Here is an 18,234-nt window from a genome sequence, read left to right as displayed (position 1 = left end):
TTTAAGATTTTTCATTTGTTCTCCGCATGAATTCATTCCAACATAGAAGTTATTTGATGCGTCACGCTCATTTGGTCACGTTGGATGTTGAGATTTCTGTGTTGAGTAAAAAAATATAAACTAAACTGTTTAACGTTTTTATTCTTTTATTTATATATTGTATCAAATAATATGTTGTTAACTGAATGTTAATAACCTTCAGTCAATAAACAGTAAGATATATTATTACGATATTTTTCTAAATTCTGTAACCGATTATGGTTTGTTATACCTAATATTAATAACTGTTAGCTTCTGATTAAAAAGGGCGACGTGCAAATTTTCGCAATTTTATCGGCAATTCGCGCAAAAACAATTTAGCTTGTGCATTAACATACGAAAAACGTCGGTTTGTCCGCACAAAATCGACGTTCGCCGATAATAAATCGTACGCGCAAATCATAAACTTTCTATTCTGATGTTCGCTCACAAACTTTCATGTTTTTATGCAGGAAATTAATGTGAAACTTTGTTGTAATGGTGGATTGACAACGCTGCTTGTAATGTGTAAGTGTGCAAAGTGAAAATGTGGTCTAACCCTTTGTAAAGGTGATATTATAAAATATATTTATTCCAGTTATATTTTAGCATGTGCTGTTAAAATACAACTTCATAACCTACACATTATTTTTAGCACATTTCAAGACAAGTTGGTCACAGACACAGTCCCACGTGTACCTTGTGTTTAAGGGTAATGATGCTTCTTTGGACTTTAAAGATGTTTCAGTTAAAGTTACCAACAATTCTTGTGCCCTAACTATTTCAGGTATGGAAAATGCACTGGGGTATTTTGTCAAATTTTGCTTGGGTATTGTGGATTACTTCATTAAGTTTTTTGTTGGCCATACAAAATGCAAAAGTTAATCTTAGTAAAAACTGTCAACATCATAAAGATATTAGGGTTATTATGTTAATTTTGTAATTTCATGCAAAAAAAATATTGTTTAGGTGGTCAGTCAGTCCAACTGGACTTGTATGGTGAAATTGATCCACACACAAGTCAACGGAACCAAGACAAAGAAAAACTGATCTTGATTCTCCACAAAAGAAAAATAGGAATGCATTGGAAGTTTCTCAAGGTACTGCTCTAATTATATAATTTAATAAACATGTTTATATTTCTTGACACACAAACAGCCCACACTGTTGCATTTGTATTGCTTTCCATGTAGAGCACTGATGCAATCCTTTCTAATCAACATTTTCTTTTGGAATCTGTTATTGATTTTATTCTGTACCTTGTTTGTAGAAATCCCACATTGTGAATTTTCCCCTCTCCCATTCTTGTTCTGACAATGCACATAAATCTTTCTTCTCATCCATGTTTCTTTGTGCTTTTTAATTGTGTTTGTCTGTGGGATTTTATGACATTGTATTGATTTAAAATGTCCACCAGAAACCCTTTGTGATTTTTTTGTTTCCGTCTGCATTGTTTGTTGTGTGGAATATATCTCAAAGTTTCACAAACCAAAAGCTTTATTTGTGTTGCTAGAAATCTGACACAAACAAATGCAACGGAATGCCTGGTAATCAAGGTGACTTTTCCAAAATCAACGATGTCAGCAAACTTGAAACAGAAAAGGTCAACTCTATTTTTATTGTTCTTCTACAGTAGATGTGAAAAAATGCTAAAAAATACATCCACATGTTTATAACTTCATCTCTTTACTTGTAACGGATATATTACATTTTACTTTATAACAAATAGATGGAAGTCAAAACAATTAAAGAAAATGTGACAATATCAAATGGAACGATACTGAGGAATGGGATTTTAAAGGGTGGAAATCGGCCAACCGTATCTTCAAATTGTCAGGAAGGTAACCAATAAATAATTTATAACAAAAAAAAAATTATTTTCCAAAAAAATATTCTGATTTTTCTTTACTGACACATTTGAACAATGTGGGTGTTTGAATGTATTTTTGTAAATCGTGGACGTGGTTGCTCATTAAACATGCTCCCCTTATTATTGCATGTCTCTGTTTTTCATTGTCCAGCTTCCACCTAATCGAATGTTTGTCTCCTAATTAGGCAAGGAGAAAAAAGATATTAATATAACTCGTGTTTTCCTGGGTGTAAGATTATATTGTGTTTTACCTGCAGAGAGGGGCAGGGTTAAGAAGGACCTTGAGGCCGTGAAGGAGTTGAGACAGCAAACGTATCACTTACGAACCGTTAAGCATGACTGGTATGACACAGTAAGTTGAACAGCAAATTCCTCTTTGCAAATTCTTGGTATCGACAGGTTGATAAGAGAAACTTAAAATAGTTTGAAATCTTAACTATATACCATTTTTGTGTGGTGAGAAACCTGAAGATAAATATTTTGTTAGAATGCGGATAAGTTTTTTACTTATTATGTTTTCGGGAACAGGGAGATCTAAAACTTGTTTTGACGATCTACATTGCTCAGCTTGATCCACTAGGTGTCACTGTGGTGTATGAGGAAAAAAACTTAACCATTACAATGAAAACTTGGTAAGCTTCATAGGTAATGCCCATTTTGGATGCAGATTTTATTCTGCAAACTTTTTTTTGTCAGTGATCAAAGATTTCATGAGAAACATGGAACGACTGAGGAAACGTCCTTGCTGTGGACAGCTGCCCTCTTGTGAGTATTAGCTGAGAAGTTGGCATAATTTCATCAAACATATTTTCTCGACATTTTCTTGCAGTGATTTTGTGATTCCTGACAAATGCTCGCACCGAATTTTAAGCAAAACAATGGAAGTTCATTTGCATAAGAAAATACCCGGAAAGTGGAAATACTTAATCGGTAACAAACTAGTTTTACTATGCTGACTTTTTTGCATGCAATGTATATTGGCAGAGATGTTGATATTTTTCATAATATTTTGGTTCAACTGCTTGCGATAAGTGTGTGTCAATGGCCTGAAAACTATCCCCTAATAACATCTAATTTTTCGTGGAAGTACATAGTCTCATTGTCAAAATACCTAGCATGCTGGAAATATTGTACAAAAAATACAGTATATGCTCCTTTTGTCAATTTAATACCTTATTTTCGTATTAATTTGCAGATAAACCATCCATGCAACAGAACACCTTAAATGACAAAATCTCTTTACCTTCAAACTGGCAGAAAATAGGTAAGGGTCGATCACTCAAGCGTGATGAAACATACCAAAAAGTTGTGTAGTAAATTTTTACTATATTTTTTAAAAATGATTCAAAAATACCCAAATTTTATCTCAAAAAATGGCTTAATGTTGCTTGCCAAACCATTTAAAAAAATGTTGCGTTGAAACGTTTTGTTTTTTGCAGACGAATGTGCAGAGAATGGATTGGAAAAATCAATGGAGACCGGAATCACTGACATTGAGATCAAGAAAAAAGAAATTCCCGCTCCTACAAAGGTTTCATCGGAATCAACTTGCAAGCTGGGGTTAACAGGTAAGGTGACCGACAATTTAAATGGGGATTCACCATTCCGGAGTTGGTGACGATGTAATAAAGCAGTGGTTCTTAACCTTTTCTTACTTTCAGTTTAAACGGAATTGATTATTTGATTGTTCTTTGAAAGCAACAATGTCTTTACCGTAACAAGATTTAGTATTAAACGTTCTAGTATTAAAAAATACATCCGCTGAGAATGCCTCCGGTATTTGCATTACGTGGAGAACTGATTATGAAATAACGATGTTAAACAATTACAATGAGGGTTTTCCAACTATTACGTCAATTTTTTTGACCGCTTTACAATCGGCAATATGCGTATACGACACACAGTAAATACGAAACATCATATATTTACTGTAACTAAGGTTCACAGGCATTGTAGCCAACTTGGATCAGCCACTTTTCCCGACAAGTCGGAGCGAGAACCTTATGATCAAAATATTAGAGCTGTGATCGCCAAATATAAAGTTCCTGCGCAGTGGGGCGATCCCGCCTTGCTATGCGAAAGCATGGCATTATTTCTGCGTTTACTGTAACCACGTTTACATCCTTCGGTGGCGACTAACTTTCCACTTACAACCATATAATTTCCCACTTGTTAAGAACCACTGAGATAAAGAAAATCCAACTTGATTACGTTTGCTCCAGTGATAATTTCTCTATTTTATCGCCCATGCAGGTCTCAACAATCTTGGAAATACTTGCTTCATGAACAGCGTCCTCCAAGCGTTGGCCAACACCACCGAACTCAAGAACTACTTGCTGGGTTTGAACAAGTTTAATTTGATCATACTTAAATTATTTGATCTCGTTGAAAACAGTCAATATAATAAAAGGCAAAGCCGGTTTTGCGTCACAATTTGTTTTATTTGAATCCGACATCATTAAATTTTATTTTCATTCATCGATTTCACAAAAACCCGAAATCATCGTCGAAATATGTCTGTGTGCAGAGGGAATGTATGAGAAGGAAATAAATACAACAAACCCACTTGGCATGAAAGGTGAGATGGTGAAAGCTGTTGCCGGATTATTCCAACAAGTCTGGTCGGGTCGACAAGGTTCATTTTCACCGGCGAAATTCAAGGTATCTCGCACCTTGTTGTATGTTCTGCATGTATGATGCTGACTGTTGGCATTGGCAACACGCGTAATGCAATTAAACCTGGCGCCACAATCCTCTGGGGCGTTATAGAGTTGACACATCTTCGATACTTATAACATTACTTTTTGTGTATTGCCTGGGCGTGATTTGATTCGATTATGACGTCGTTAAACAAGGTTTATTTCCAGTCCACAGTCGGGTTGAAAGAGCCACGCTTCACTGATTTCATGCAGCACGACGCACAGGAGTTCATGTCCTTTCTACTCGACACAATTCATGAAGATGTCAATAGAATTGTGGTGAAACCGTACTCTGAGGTGGGTAGGTTTGGTGTTCATACTGTGAGATGGGTAGGTTTGGTGTTCACACTCTGAGGTGGGTAGGTTTGGTGTTCACACTGTGAGATGGGTCGGTTTGGTGTCCTTTATCGATTTGACTGATTTCGTTTAAATAGGCCAACGATGAGAGTGACCGACCCGACCACGTGGTGGCAGAAGAGAGTTGGAAGCTTCACAGATCCCGTAACGACTCTTTCATTGTTGACTTGTTCCATGGAATGTATAAATCGAAGCTTGATTGTCCAGCTTGTGGTCACGTGAGTGTCTCTTTACGTCTCATTAACTTCTCAACAAAAAGGGGTAATTTTTTATTAAACTGAAAAAGAAATGCATATTCTCTAAATGTGATTGGTAAAAAAAGGTATTTGGGTGCTTTTTGTAAAATGACTTCTTAAATAATTGTTTCCACGAATCTTGCAAAAATGATTTCAAATTTTAGTGAAGATTGGGGTTCAGTTAAAGAATTTTGTATTTACGAACTCATTCAATTTATTAACATTGTCTTGTTGTCTGCAGTGTTCGGTGAAGTTCGATCCTTTCCTATTCCTCCCAGTTCCACTCCCAAAGGATAAAAGATCCATGGCCTTCCACTTCTATTACGCTGACACCAGTCTAAAACCATGCAAGGTACAAACCTAGGAGTTTAAATCCATGCGACAAAATGTGTTGTGTTAGGTTTTTGCAAAATAAAATAAACATTTCTGTGAGCTGCATGCGTATTGCCACTGTTTCGACCTATAAGGTCTCATTAGTTCTGCTTGGTGTGACTCCTTCCAGACAACTTGGCCGACCAAGTACGGTCAAATAAACATGTTTAATTTACCAAACTATGCAGATATTGCTTGGTGTGGCGAGTTCTGGGGGAACTGCTATGGATGTTTTCAGGATGGTAGGATCGAAGATGAACGTTCCAGCGAATAAGGTGAGTTTTTATCACTAACAGACAGTGGTGGAAAATATCTATTTCCAGTCCCTTGCCTGTAGTAACTTGCAACTTACTGTGTTTGTTTTCACACTTACTTATATTTCAGCTGCAAATGTTTGAGATTTACAAACACAGAATTTATAAATTCTTTCTTCCAACTTCACCCCTCGACGAAATTCACTCCAATGACGTCATCTTCGTGTGAGTGTTTTTAAAATCTTAGTTTTTTTGTGTTTTAACGTTCAAGATATCCCCTTGGTTTAAGACTGGTTTGAAGGAATTTGTCATAATTAACACAGGGAGTTGGCAGCTTGGATTATGGCGCAACAGGCTTCCAAAGCGGTGTGCATCACGAATTTCTAAATTAGGGCCAAGAATTTGTTCTTTCTGTACGGTTATAAGTGGCTCCCAGGGCCGGTGCCAGGGATTGGGACCAAAATGCAATTCCATAAATAAATTCCTCAAATTCACCTGCGCAAAATGGAGGGTTCCCCGTGATAGACACTAACCGAACGTCGGTTTAAAGCCAGGAGACGAAATGCGCGGATGCGACTGGAGAGAGAGGGATGTACGAACTGATTGTGATGCAGAGGAAGACGGTGCCCGAACTCACTCTTTACTGCTCACACTGCAAAAACATCCCCCAATCCACGAGACTGAAACGTTGCCTCAACTGCATGAGAGTCGGATATTGCAACCAGTAAGTTCTGGAATTATTCGCGCAAATTTCGAACAAATGTCACAGTGCAAACTGGCTGTTTTGAAATAAAATTACCTGAATAAGAATAAGAAACTGACGATGCTTATTATGAAAATATATTCTGATCTGATTTTAACTTTGAAAATACATGTTTTTTTTATGGTTTAAATTAAAACATTTACAAATTTTATGTGTTTTTAATACGGTGAAAATCATTTGTTGAAATCCAGCCAAGAAAAGAAAAGATCCCCTCTCTCGTCTTGGTCGAATTTGCAAAATCTTTTCCATTATGTAGAAGTAATTTTAAAATAATGCATTGTTGCATAGAAATATTAAACCATATTTTCCGTGTGTAGAGAATGCCAGAGAGCCGACTGGCCGATACATCGGAAATCGTGTACCCGCAAATTAGAACTAACCGGCTCTCCATTCTTCATCTGTATTCCGAAACACGAAGCAACGTACAAGAATCTCTGCAACGTCATGTTGGCGGGCGCCAGGTCGGTTGCTAGGGTTGTCCACTCATATTTAAGTTGGTTTGTGTAAAAATATCCATGCCTGAGTTTCCATGGCCACCACCTATCGGTTCAAATATAGCTTCTTGGCAGAGAGTAACTGGCAACTGTTTTATCTCGTTGCGCTTTCCAGCTCTCTATATATCGACACTTGCTTAATAACAAAGTGTCCAAATATATATAAGTTTCTGTTCCAATTTACCAAGCGAGTGCGCTGTTATGGTTAAGGTTCTCCTGATTTTATGTTTTCTTTTTAGCAGCAACTGATGACGGTCGCGATAACAAAACCGATGTCCGGAGTAAATAAAATAAACCGGCTGACATTTAAAAAGTTGTTACTTCACAGGAATTTTTAACTTTCGTTTTTGATATTTCGCAGACGTTCTGTCAACGTCACTTTCTTCCAACAAAACGAATCTCAGACCGAATCCATCACTTCCAGCGAAGGTGAGAATAAACCCCATGGCTTGAAATTCGTTCCGGGGTTTTTCTTTTAACTTTGTAAACAAGGATTGCATAGGACAAGGACACCATTTTCTATTTTATTACTCAATGTTTTTGTTGTTCTCGTTCTATCCAACATGAAAACGTCACGGTCCTCAACTTTAATAAACCAGTGACGCGCTTATCCCGTATGGAATTTTGCCACACACCAAGATTGAATTTGCGAAACCTATACGTAGGGCTGTACGGCTGTAACATCGCAGTATGGTAACAGGGATCAAAACTCTCAATTTTTTTTATTTCCACATGAAAATGTTCCTACAACCAATATTATTACTTTCTCGTCAGTCAAATTTCTTGTCGATATGTTTTGTAACTTCCAAAGTGAAAGAGGGAAGATGTACCTTTGTTCACGAAATCTTTAAAAAATATTTTTTATATCTTTGCAGAATATCCTTTCACTGTTTCCAGGACAGATTGGAATTCTGTCACAAATTATTCTGCGCAAGATTGCGTCGACGACCAAGGTATATAAAATATTTCATGCATGAAGACATAAAAGTCAATGTAAATCTAGGTACCGGTTTTACAAAGTCGGATTGTGGTTGGGGGGTGGAATGGGTCGGCACTGGATGGTTCTGGTGCTGCGTTATGCAATGTTGGAGTGTTTAGTGAGAAATTTTTTTGTTGTTCTTTCAGGCGACGAGTTATTGGATCTTAGCGACCAGAAGCTTCTCACGCTTGATTGGCAAACTGACATCAAACAATCCATGTTCGTTAAAGTTGAAAGTACTCCAATTGTAAGTTGGGATCAGTTGTTCGTGATTCATCTTTAAATTATCTTGCGTTAAAAGGATTTTTTTTTGTGATTTGAATACCTGACAGTAGAGTTTCGTCACTGTTGTAAGTCACAAATTTTAGCGAGGTCACAAAAAATAAGTATTGAAAGATATTAAAGTAAGATGTCGAATTTGGTAAAGTTGTTCAAGTTAAAAAAAACCCACGTTGAAAAACAAAACTAAATAGTTTTGTGAACTTATTTTTCCAACAGGATTACGATACGGTTGCGTTGCACCAGCAGAAGGAAGATAAGGCGAACATCCAATCATGTCTAAACCTTTTCACCGAACCTGAAGTTCTGTCATCGGATGAAGCTTGGTGAGTTCTGAATTCTGGGAGCGATTCCCTTAAGACATTTTCAGTAACTCGGATAATACTTATAAGCACAGTTGTATTTTTGCTGCCAGGCATAGCAATTAATAGGAATTGTTCTTCTGGCACAATATATTTTTTTCGTTGCGACATAACCCTGAGAAAATCTCGCCGGATGGTGGACGAAACGTTAGTTTCAAGTGAACACTTTCGTAACTTAAGTGTCACAATAATGATTCCCATTAAATATTTATAACCGTTTAAAACCTCCCATACTTTCCTGGCTTACATTACGTCATACCTCGTTGCCCAGACAACCGGAAACCAGCTTTTGACACAAAAGCTCTGGAAACGGAATTATTTTTCCACCCCTATATTATTAAATTTGTTAATCGTAATATCGAACTGGTCACCGTTCGAGAAAATCAAGTATTCCGGGTTATGGGTTGTACTGAAGGTTTACCAAATACTGGAGGGTTTTTATAAAAAACACCGGAGGACCGAATTATTCTAGGCCATTCACAAACTGCAACCAACACAAATCTGTTCGTTACCATTTCCCCCATTACAAGTTGGCCGGTTTCACTTTAGGTACTGTCCCAACTGTAAGAAGCATCGCGAGGCAACGAAGCGAATTTCGATCTGGCAACTCCCCGACGTCCTTATCCTTCAACTCAAACGATTCTCATTCAAAAATCTTCTGTGGAGGGACAAGATTGACACCTACATAGACTTCCCCGTCAGGTGAATCCCTTTTTGAAACATTCGTGAAGTTGTCGTATTTGTTCGTGTAAATATTGTGCCATATTTGCACCATGCAATGGATTTGCGCTGCAAAATCAACTTGGTTAAATTGGGATTTCGGATTAAATCCAAAATCCCGTTCAGCTACAAAAGTTGATACAAAATACACTAAAGTGGAAACCAAACAGGAAGTTAGGAAGAAACCACTTCATGTTTAAATCGTGACTTTCTACCATAGTGGGTTGGACATGTCCGAATTCTGCGCCGACCCAGCCGAAAAAGGTTCATCTCACATATACGATCTCTATGCGGTGGTAAATCATCATGGTGGGATATTCGGGGGTCATTATACGTCATACGTTCGACTTCCGGCGGAAGCCGACACGTCACAAAGCGAAATTGGTGAGAATGACGTCATAATTATTATGTCTACGTCTGTAGTATTTTTTGCTGTTCGACGTACTCCAAATGATGAGCAAAATATATTCCAATTACTTGCCATCAATTGTTACGTCACAATCATAGGCGTCGATTTAGGGGTGACTGGGGTGACAGGTCACCCCTCACAAACAAACAGGGGTGACAACGCATGTATTGTCACCCCTGGATTTCGTTGAAATTAAAAATTATTGTCAGAAAAACCACATACATTATACTATGCGTTAAGCTAGTTTCAAAAGACCTGTATTATTACCGTCACAATCAGGACAAACACAAGTGTCTCGTGAATTGTTACGCAACAAAGTTACACGAAACGGAATTAACGTCGTTTACCGATGTTTAATGCGATACGACTGACAAACTTTTTTTTGCGTGTTTCTAAAACCTAAAAAAGTCACCCTTGATATTTTACAAAACGTTAAAAAATCGACGCCTATGGTCACAATTACAGATTGGAGATTGTGTGACGACAGCCACGTCCGAAGTCTCCTCAATACGAACCAGGTTGTGAGTAAGGCGGCCTACGTTGTCATGTACAAGAAAAGATCGGCTCCAATCCTCACCAACGTGGCAAGTCTACCTTCACTACTGCACCTTGTGTCATGTGGTCGAAAGTTTTTCGATAAATTCTTTACTTTGTTTCTTAGTAATACAGACCCTGGTGCTATTAGATATTATTATGTAGTATTTGTATTTACAATATTTGCTTGGAATTTAATATCATATGGATGGAACGTCGGTTATTACAATATCTACGTTGGACTTCTTACATATAATGGTGTCCCGTTATCGTACAGGACGCATTCCCACCCCAGCCAACTGGAGAGAAAAGATTCCAAAACGAGGGAAAAGCCACAGGTTAATATTGTTAATGGGCGGAGAGGACGGGGGGCGGTTATTTCTTACATCAGTTTGATCCACTGTCCGAAATTATCTTTTCCATAAACGGGAACACAGGGTCATGCGGGGTCATAGGGGAGGGGGGGGACGCTCGCCGGGTCTCCGGCTCCACTGTGGTACTGGGGGTGGTTTGAAATTGTCCCGTGCCTGTTTTCTTTATTCAAATTAAACTTTTTCTTCTGGCACAATTAAACGTATTTTTTTTCTTCACCGACGTTTCGACTCCAGTTTAACATGGGTTTATCAGGGTAATGGTGTTGGATGCGAAACGTTGGTGAATAAAATAAACGCCAGAAGAAGATATTAATTGACGTACAATATGTCTGACGGAAACAACCACACAATATACTCATTATATCTACTTATCTGAAACAAGGTTGAACATGTGGTTGCGATGTTGCCGAGTGTTTTATGTTGGCGGAAATAATCGAAAACCGAACAGCGTCAGGCAAGAAATTTGTGCCCTCTTGTGTATAGCTTTTACAATACTTGTTAACGGCACGGTGAATAATTAACAGTGAATTGAATACAAATGGCCCCAGGTTGGAAAATCACCTTTGCGATACCTACAATCGAATATTGCGATACAAGTAATAAATATCGCGATTACAACGTTTATTTTGAGCAAAAACATGCGCCACCTGGTGGCAAAGGGGTTTCAGGGTAAAATATAATTTAAGGTGAAGGTTTTCCGGCAAGATCGTTAGAGCTTCAACTTAACATATTCTTCCATTTTTATTTTGTGCAGCTTTTATTCGAAAGATTTCGGTAAGATGAAATAATTGTTTGACACTAAAACGTCCTCATATGGAGTTTAGACGAAGGTTCATCCTTTTTGTTTAAAATCCCATTTTGGACTTGAATGAACTCGCGGGGTCGAGATTGTGGTGAAACCTATTCTGTCCACAGACCAATCGACGCGACCGACGTCATCGGATGGAAAGACGAATCGCAGTGATGAAAAGAGTGGCACACGAGCGCCGCCCGTGGTTGAAGACGAAGGTGAGCCAGATCCGCCAGAGGACGACGCAGAGTTCTTCTACATGGCTGCGCTTTATACGGGCAAGGACAGCAGTGTGGAACCAGGATCCGTTGACGAAATTTCGGGGGAACCCCTTATTCGATACGAAGTGAGTGCAATCAACTGTGAACTTTTTTAAGAATAGATACGAATTAGGAGCAGAGCATATCGAGAAGTTGTTTATTGTGTCTTGTTGCAGGACATATTTGATGAAAATTGCAACGTGCGTGGGGATGAAGCTTTGAACCAAGACAGGGGGGTCGTAACTGACGTCACAGTTTCACCCGACGATGACGACAAAGGTCAGACTGGATGACATTGAAAACAAAATCGTGCGATTTTAAACATTTTGTTGTCCTTCGTTTCATATTTTGTGTGTTTTTTTCAGCGCATCAAAACTCGTGCTCAAAAGTGGAGGATGATGTCACAAATTGTCCGGTTACGTCATCGGATACTTGTGCGTTGGAATCGTCTGTCGTTGGGGGCCTCCCCTATACTGATATGGATATTATTGATTAACTTCTTGTTCCACGTTTCGTTTTCAGCCTTATCGCACCACCAAGTGTTTATACTTCTGGGTGTAGCTTTACCGCAAGTTGGCGCTGTTTATGTTTTAACTTTGCATTTTTCGTTTCGAGAACGAATGTTATTGGGGCTACGGCCATATTGGTCCATCAAAATAGCGGATGATTTTTGCACAGAAAATTGCATTTTATCTGCTCAGTCAAGCATATCGTTGTCGTTCTTGCCGAAAACGTTTTGATGAAAAACTGCGTCGTCTAAACTTGCTTTTTTGTGACGTCACAATGTTAGGTTTGAGAACTGTGAAATGGTAGAATTTCCCTCCACTATACAAATAATGAGCATTGTTCATGAATGGAGGCACATTCTTGTGTTAATGTATATGGTTACACCGGGACCCTCCAACCGCTAGTAGGTGTACGTAAGTTTGTTGCATTCTATCGCTCAACTCTGTGTTGTTGGAAGTCAGCTGTATAAAAGTTAGTTCGTTTCCACGTGGTTTTGAAGCAAAATATCCCATGATATTCTGGTGGTATGTCTGTCTTAAAAAAATTGGTTTGGAATTTCGTTCGGTGCATGTTTCCAATAACTTGCCAACAAATTGTTCGAACAGTGTTCATTTTCGCCGCTTTGTTTTTATCGAAACAGAAATTAAAAATATTCGTTTTTTTTTATTGAGAACCTCCAGTTAAGAAGTGTTTTACATAATTAACAAAGAAGTTGATTGATTTGCTACTCTTTTATTCCAGGCACTGTCACGTAAGCGCACATTGCAAACAACAAAGCACATTCCATTATCTTTGTACCACAGGTCGTCACAATCGAAACTAATTCAAATAGAAAAATCAAAAACATGCGTCTATGACGTCGGAAAAGGAACAAGTACAAATATTTTTAGAAAAAGGGAACACTTTTTTTCCCGGAACAAGACTGCATTATTTGCTCGCATATCTCAACGATGCAAAACTAAACATGGATACATAAGTTTTTTGTTTCATTTCACGATTCCGCAAAGTTTTCTGCATTATCTAAATGAGGAACCAGCAAAATACAGCGGCTGCAAGGATTCAAATTACAAAAAACACTACAAATTAATTTTTTGTTGAAAACACACTGCATTGTATGAGAATAATTTAAGGAGATTTTTTCCCGGCTGGTTCAAGACGTTTCATGACGTCATTCTTGAAGTTGGCCAACTTTTCATTGACGTCATCTGAATATAAATCGGTTGAAACTTGACAATTTCGTTCCGGTATAGTTTCACCTAATGTTCTGATCAACTTATACCTGCTGTGGATTTGGCCACGTCGGCTTGGGTTTTGATACGGTTCACCGCTTCACTCATTGATGTCACCTCGTCACGCATCGCTACCACGTCATCCTTGGATGCTCTCACGTGGGCGGTTAGGGTAGAAATCTTAGTCTCGATGCTTTGAGTGCTCTTTTGTCATAAAATGTTACGAACAAATTTAAATGTTATCAGAAAAAAACTTGTTTTCGGCACTAGTTGACAAAATACATCAGGGATCGGCAAGTTTTTCTGAGCCACGGGTCACAGCGAAACTCTACGTCACTTTTTACCAAAATTCATTTTAAATTTGATCTCTTTCATTAAATTTGAACAACGTGAACTAATACTCTACTTGACAAACATCGAATTGCCTGACGAAAGAAAATGAGTGTGGTTGCTTTCTTTGTTGGTTCGGGGTTTTTAAGATATTTGCAGAACCGAATAAGTTGTAGTGACCAACCTGATCAACCGCACTCTTAACCCCGAGAAAAGCCTCTGTTGATTTTGAAGTTTGATCGGACAACGTTGTGATTTCAACCTTCATACTGTTAATATCCTCGTCTGTGAGTGACTCTGTATTAAAACACACAGTTAAACTAGTGCAAGGATTGGATTTGTCAACTTATTAACACACGACCGACTTAATTGGTATGAGATTAAAATAAGTGAAGTAATTGCAGGTGTGTGTTTGCCAGCAAATTGCGAAACGCTCACATTCTCGATTAAAACAATTGCAAAACTTCTTTGGGTCAAAGCTGTAAGTTTTTCACATGACAGGCAGAATTAGTATAATCACGATTTTAAGTGATGACAAAATCATTTGAAATATTAACGAAAGACTAAATATTGGTAAAATATAACTGTCCACTTATTTCTGAAATGTAACAAAAAATTTAGCACAAACAAATAATTATTTCGAAGGGCCGAGAATCAATATCTGGTGTTTTTTATTATTTTAATCTCTCTTGACTGAGTGATTTTTCAGCTGACATATTTGGGGCAAAGAGAATGCAGCGCTGTCAGCCACAACCACGCAGGCAACGCGAGAAAGACCAATACTTGCACCTGTACTGGCAGGTGCTACGGAATGGAGCGATATTTTAAACATTGCTTACTCAGACTCATGGTCCTCACGCTTTCTTCCAATCCAGCATTCTTGCCCGTCAAAATATCGATATTGCCCTAGAAATAAATGACGTATTCAGTAAAGTGTAATTACGAAAAGTGTACGCCCGAAAGGTTGGGAACTGGTCGGTGAACTACTACGTAACAATTGAATGGTTCGCAAACTCCACCTGCAACTTCTGTAACTCGGAACGTAGGCTTGTTGCAGCTTCCGCCACTTCGCTTTTCACGTTGGTTTTTATTTCATCTCCAGAATTTTTGATGTTCTCCGACGATTGCTTTGCTTCCTGATATGTTAAATATGAATTAGTGCAATTTTGCAGACGCTTTATTGTGGTTTACTTAGTATGTTTTAATTAAATGTGTTTACGCACATGGTTATATTTGAAACGTCTGCCAAACACTTGTTAGTGACACAAAAGAAACGCATTGTGATGTCACAATATCAGTGTTATAACAACCACATTTTTGGAGTCAATTTAAACGTCTTCTCACCACAACTTTGAGTGAAAGATCGTTGATTTGTTTCGTTGTGCTCTCTTGTACAGACGATACCTACACAAAAAGATCTTTGCCTTTGTCTGATTTTGACCAAACCGTAAAGCCAAAAGAAAAAATCTAGTTTTAAATTTCATTGAAATTGTTTGAAGTAGTTTTAAAGATTTTTTACATCAAAGGTAAAAAACTAACGTTTAAGCAACAAACAGTGGCAGAATTAAAATTGTGAAGGTTAAATCAAGTCAAAAAGATTTTCTGACAGAAAAAAAAAAATCGGTTATAATTGACAGAAAAAAGCCAAGAAATTTTACAAACCATTTCCTCCAGCTTCACAATGTAATCCCTCGCTTGGTCAAGTTTATTTTGAGCTCCTTCCTCGACCGATGCAACTTTATCACTCATTTGTTTCATCAGAGCTTCACTACGTTTCGCGTTCTCCTCAATCTGTTTGGCCTAAATCAGTTTAACGAGGGATTGATGTTTTGTTTTTATCTGGTTTAGTTAATTGAGATATTTTTGTATGAATTCTTCATCCAAGCTGTGACACCAACATGCACAATATTATTTCTGTTTAAGTTTATACTCAAACTGATTTCCCATCAAAATAATGCACACTGTAAATAGTGAACTCAAACTTACAAAAACAATCCTTGAAAAGTCAACTTCACAAACGAAACAATTTTGTATAAACTCCATTCATGAACAACAGGAGAATCAAACTCATGCATGACATTCTTAACATATACAAACCTAACTGAAGCAAACATGCATGACAAGCAAAAACCAGAGGTGCAGGAAAAAGTATAACCCAAGTAAGTTTTTGAATGTGTCGATTGTGTGTTAGTGCTCTACAATTTTACTTTGCTGGTTGAGTTTCACCAATCATGCCAAAAAGTGTTTTTTTTATAGAATAACCTGTTTGTCTTGTGACTCACTGGAGTCACTCAGGCGTGCAATATCGTTAGTTATTCCTTCTATATTTGTGTCAACTACAGCCAAAAAGTCATGGATTTCACTTGAAGTTTTTTCTTTCAATTCCCCAACCTAGTTGCAGAAGTTGAATTTAAATTTTAACGAATAAAGTTCAAGACAAAATATCAAGTTCACTGCATAAGCAATAAATACAACAATTTCTTGGATAAGATCAATTGAATTACTTGGATTTCCAGACCCTGTACAGATTTTGCTGTTTCTGTTTGCATTTTGTTTATGTTTTCTATGGCTGTATCTTGTTGCGAATTTCCAGTTTGAAGTTTATCAAAGTTTTCAACTAATTGATTTACTCTGGCAGCTAAGTCACGTTGCTGTGGATTGCACAAAAAATAAATGATTGGAAACGTGTGATGTTGTTAGCTGAATTATAATGTAACAAACATTACACTAATTAAATAGTGATCATGTAGAACAAATGATTAAACAGGTTTTGTTGTCTATTTTACCAAACACAGACATGCACAAACGCAAGCAAATACAAATGTACATAATTATTACTGTAGTTTCAGTATAGGTGATGAATTGTTTTGTCTCTTTTTGTTGATCAACAATTGTTTCAATCCCTTTCTGATTTTCACTCAAATCATTTTTCACAGAATTAACTTGTTGAGAAAGATTTTCCACAATACTTACAACATCTAATTGCTGATAAATACACAAATTTATACAATAAACATCTTAAAAAATTAACAAACATGCTATTAAACATTTTACTCTTTAACTAAAGCATCCTAAAAATAACTGAAAATACCTAAAGTACATAAAGAATGATTAAAATATTTAACATTTACTAAAAATATAATGAGAGTGAGAAATTAAATGTATATTCCTAATGTTAAATTTAATAAAATGTAAAAAAGTACTTTGTGTTCGAAATCTTTGAGTGTTCCTTGCAGAGATTTGAGTGAACTTATTTCTTCTTTCATTTTTGCAGATTCTGAGTTGAAACTTGAGAGTTGACTCAATTCCTTGGTAACTTGATCAAGTTGTACTGTGAGCGCTTCATTGGCATTTTTCATCTGGAACAAAATGCAATGCAGCAACCCGACAATTAAAATAGTAATTAGTTTTAACATGAGTCAATGTTTATGTCTAAAAGTTTGAAGGTAAAATTTTTCAACTTGGACAGCAAAAAATACATACTGTCTTTTAATTACAAGTCATTTATGTTACCAAGAGGAGTTAAAATTTGTCACAAAAACATGGATAAACAACGAATGAAATTATGCAGCAAATTAAGCATTCACCTCTTCCAGCAAATAATAAAATCCACCACCAGTTCCGGCTGTGATCAGGAACAGAATCAACCACACAGAAGTGGAAGTACCTCCTGACTCTGAGTGCACCTTTTTGTCCGATGAAATGATGATAAAAGAACAATGGTTTAAAAAGTTTGTGTTTAAAATATTAATTAAATTTGAAACAGTAACAATAACATGAAAGTGTTATTTTTCGTTTGACACTTCCTACAGTACTTCCAGTTTAAGTTATAAGTTACCTTGGGTTTTGTGTTCTTGCTTTGTGGGGCAGCAGTGGGAGTGGTTTCAGACGATTCTGGCTTTTTGTTCTTTTTGGCCATGATGCACAATTTTAATTTACCTGACCTACTGTGCAAAAGTCATTGTGTGCAAATAATATCCATTTTGTTATTCAAAAATTAATTTTTAGTTTAGCTCTGACATGTTTGATGATAATCTAAACTAAACTAAAGCCGGTGTTAAATGACAAACGCCCGTTGATCGCGAGTTCCATTGTTCTAAAGTTCAACGTCAACCACCAAATTATCCACAATAGAAATTCAAACTTCACGCCACGTAATCATGTGACGTCGCATTTTCGAAACTGGTTCTTTCCCAAACTCGCGAGTAAGATCGTGTGATTTCTGTGTTCAAATTTTATTCACGTTTTTCAAAGTTAATTTAAGCGTTCTGCTTTTTTGGAAAGAAACAGCGAACAATTTAGTTGGAATGATTGTTTTAGCATTTTTTTGTTGCCACCATTTCCAACCAACCATCAAGATATTCAGCACCACGGGCTCTTGGAAGGATCAGAATTAGA

At 37.2% G+C, this 18,234-nt stretch overlaps 2 protein-coding genes across 4 annotated transcripts; one reads left to right on the top strand and one right to left on the bottom strand.

Annotated features, from left to right (window-relative positions):
• Nucleotides 1–478: 478 nt before the first annotated feature.
• Nucleotides 479–12,956, top strand: LOC145896062 (ubiquitin carboxyl-terminal hydrolase 19-like). Of its 2 annotated transcripts, none has more exons than XM_082984874.1 (31): nt 479–546; nt 674–805; nt 988–1,118; nt 1,532–1,621; nt 1,748–1,859; nt 2,146–2,240; nt 2,417–2,520; nt 2,585–2,653; nt 2,718–2,818; nt 3,084–3,152; nt 3,328–3,456; nt 4,142–4,228; nt 4,416–4,549; nt 4,756–4,884; nt 5,022–5,162; nt 5,422–5,532; nt 5,741–5,827; nt 5,937–6,031; nt 6,357–6,530; nt 6,887–7,030; nt 7,425–7,492; nt 7,939–8,016; nt 8,189–8,289; nt 8,541–8,647; nt 9,233–9,385; nt 9,624–9,787; nt 10,278–10,396; nt 10,624–10,684; nt 11,636–11,856; nt 11,947–12,049; nt 12,136–12,956. In XM_082984874.1, exons 1-31 carry the CDS (start codon nt 486–488, stop codon nt 12,264–12,266), a joined length of 3,501 nt encoding a protein of 1,166 aa, XP_082841000.1. In that variant the 5' UTR covers nt 479–485; the 3' UTR covers nt 12,267–12,956. The 2 variants fall into 2 exon arrangements, with proteins under 2 accessions (XP_082841000.1, XP_082841008.1); XM_082984882.1 differs by having other exon boundaries at nt 500–588.
• A 33-nt stretch (nt 12,957–12,989) lies between these two features.
• LOC145899966 (uncharacterized) lies at nt 12,990–17,779 on the bottom strand. 2 transcript variants are annotated; one of them, XM_082988826.1, is made up of 13 exons: nt 17,675–17,779; nt 17,424–17,522; nt 17,040–17,195; nt 16,675–16,821; nt 16,341–16,487; nt 16,099–16,227; nt 15,499–15,636; nt 15,181–15,240; nt 14,856–14,972; nt 14,676–14,742; nt 14,021–14,133; nt 13,557–13,710; nt 12,990–13,482 (listed from the first exon to the last, which is right to left on the bottom strand). In XM_082988826.1, the coding sequence occupies exons 1-13, from the start codon at nt 17,753–17,755 to the stop codon at nt 13,403–13,405; spliced, it is 1,488 nt and encodes a 495-aa protein (XP_082844952.1). In that variant the 5' UTR covers nt 17,756–17,779; the 3' UTR covers nt 12,990–13,402. The 2 variants fall into 2 exon arrangements, with proteins under 2 accessions (XP_082844952.1, XP_082844953.1); XM_082988827.1 differs by lacking the exons at nt 16,099–16,227; nt 16,341–16,487.
• Nucleotides 17,780–18,234: the final 455 nt, after the last annotated feature.

This window comes from Ascidia mentula, chromosome 1, assembly GCF_947561715.1.
Source record: "Ascidia mentula chromosome 1, kaAscMent1.1, whole genome shotgun sequence".
Lineage (NCBI taxonomy): Eukaryota > Metazoa > Chordata > Ascidiacea > Phlebobranchia > Ascidiidae > Ascidia > Ascidia mentula.
This window is presented reverse-complemented; position numbering and strand designations above follow the sequence as displayed.

What these genes read in the sequence shown, in the direction of transcription:
- LOC145896062 (XM_082984874.1), top strand. Translation starts at nt 486, where the DNA reads ATGCAGGAAATTAATGTGAAACTTTGTTGTAATGGTGGATTGACAACG. An exon ending in TTGCAAGCTGGGGTTAACAG is followed by an intron (nt 3,457 to 4,141) that starts GTAAGGTGACCG and finishes TCGCCCATGCAG; the next exon opens with GTCTCAACAATCTTGGAAAT. An exon ending in AAGTTGAAAGTACTCCAATT is followed by an intron (nt 8,290 to 8,540) that starts GTAAGTTGGGAT and finishes TTTTTCCAACAG; the next exon opens with GATTACGATACGGTTGCGTT.
- LOC145899966 (XM_082988826.1), bottom strand. Translation starts at nt 17,755, where the DNA reads ATGGCCAAAAAGAACAAAAAGCCAGAATCGTCTGAAACCACTCCCACT. An exon ending in TTTATTATTTGCTGGAAGAG is followed by an intron (nt 17,196 to 17,423) that starts GTGAATGCTTAA and finishes ATTTTGTTCCAG; the next exon opens with ATGAAAAATGCCAATGAAGC. An exon ending in TCACCTATACTGAAACTACA is followed by an intron (nt 16,488 to 16,674) that starts GTAATAATTATG and finishes TGCAATCCACAG; the next exon opens with CAACGTGACTTAGCTGCCAG.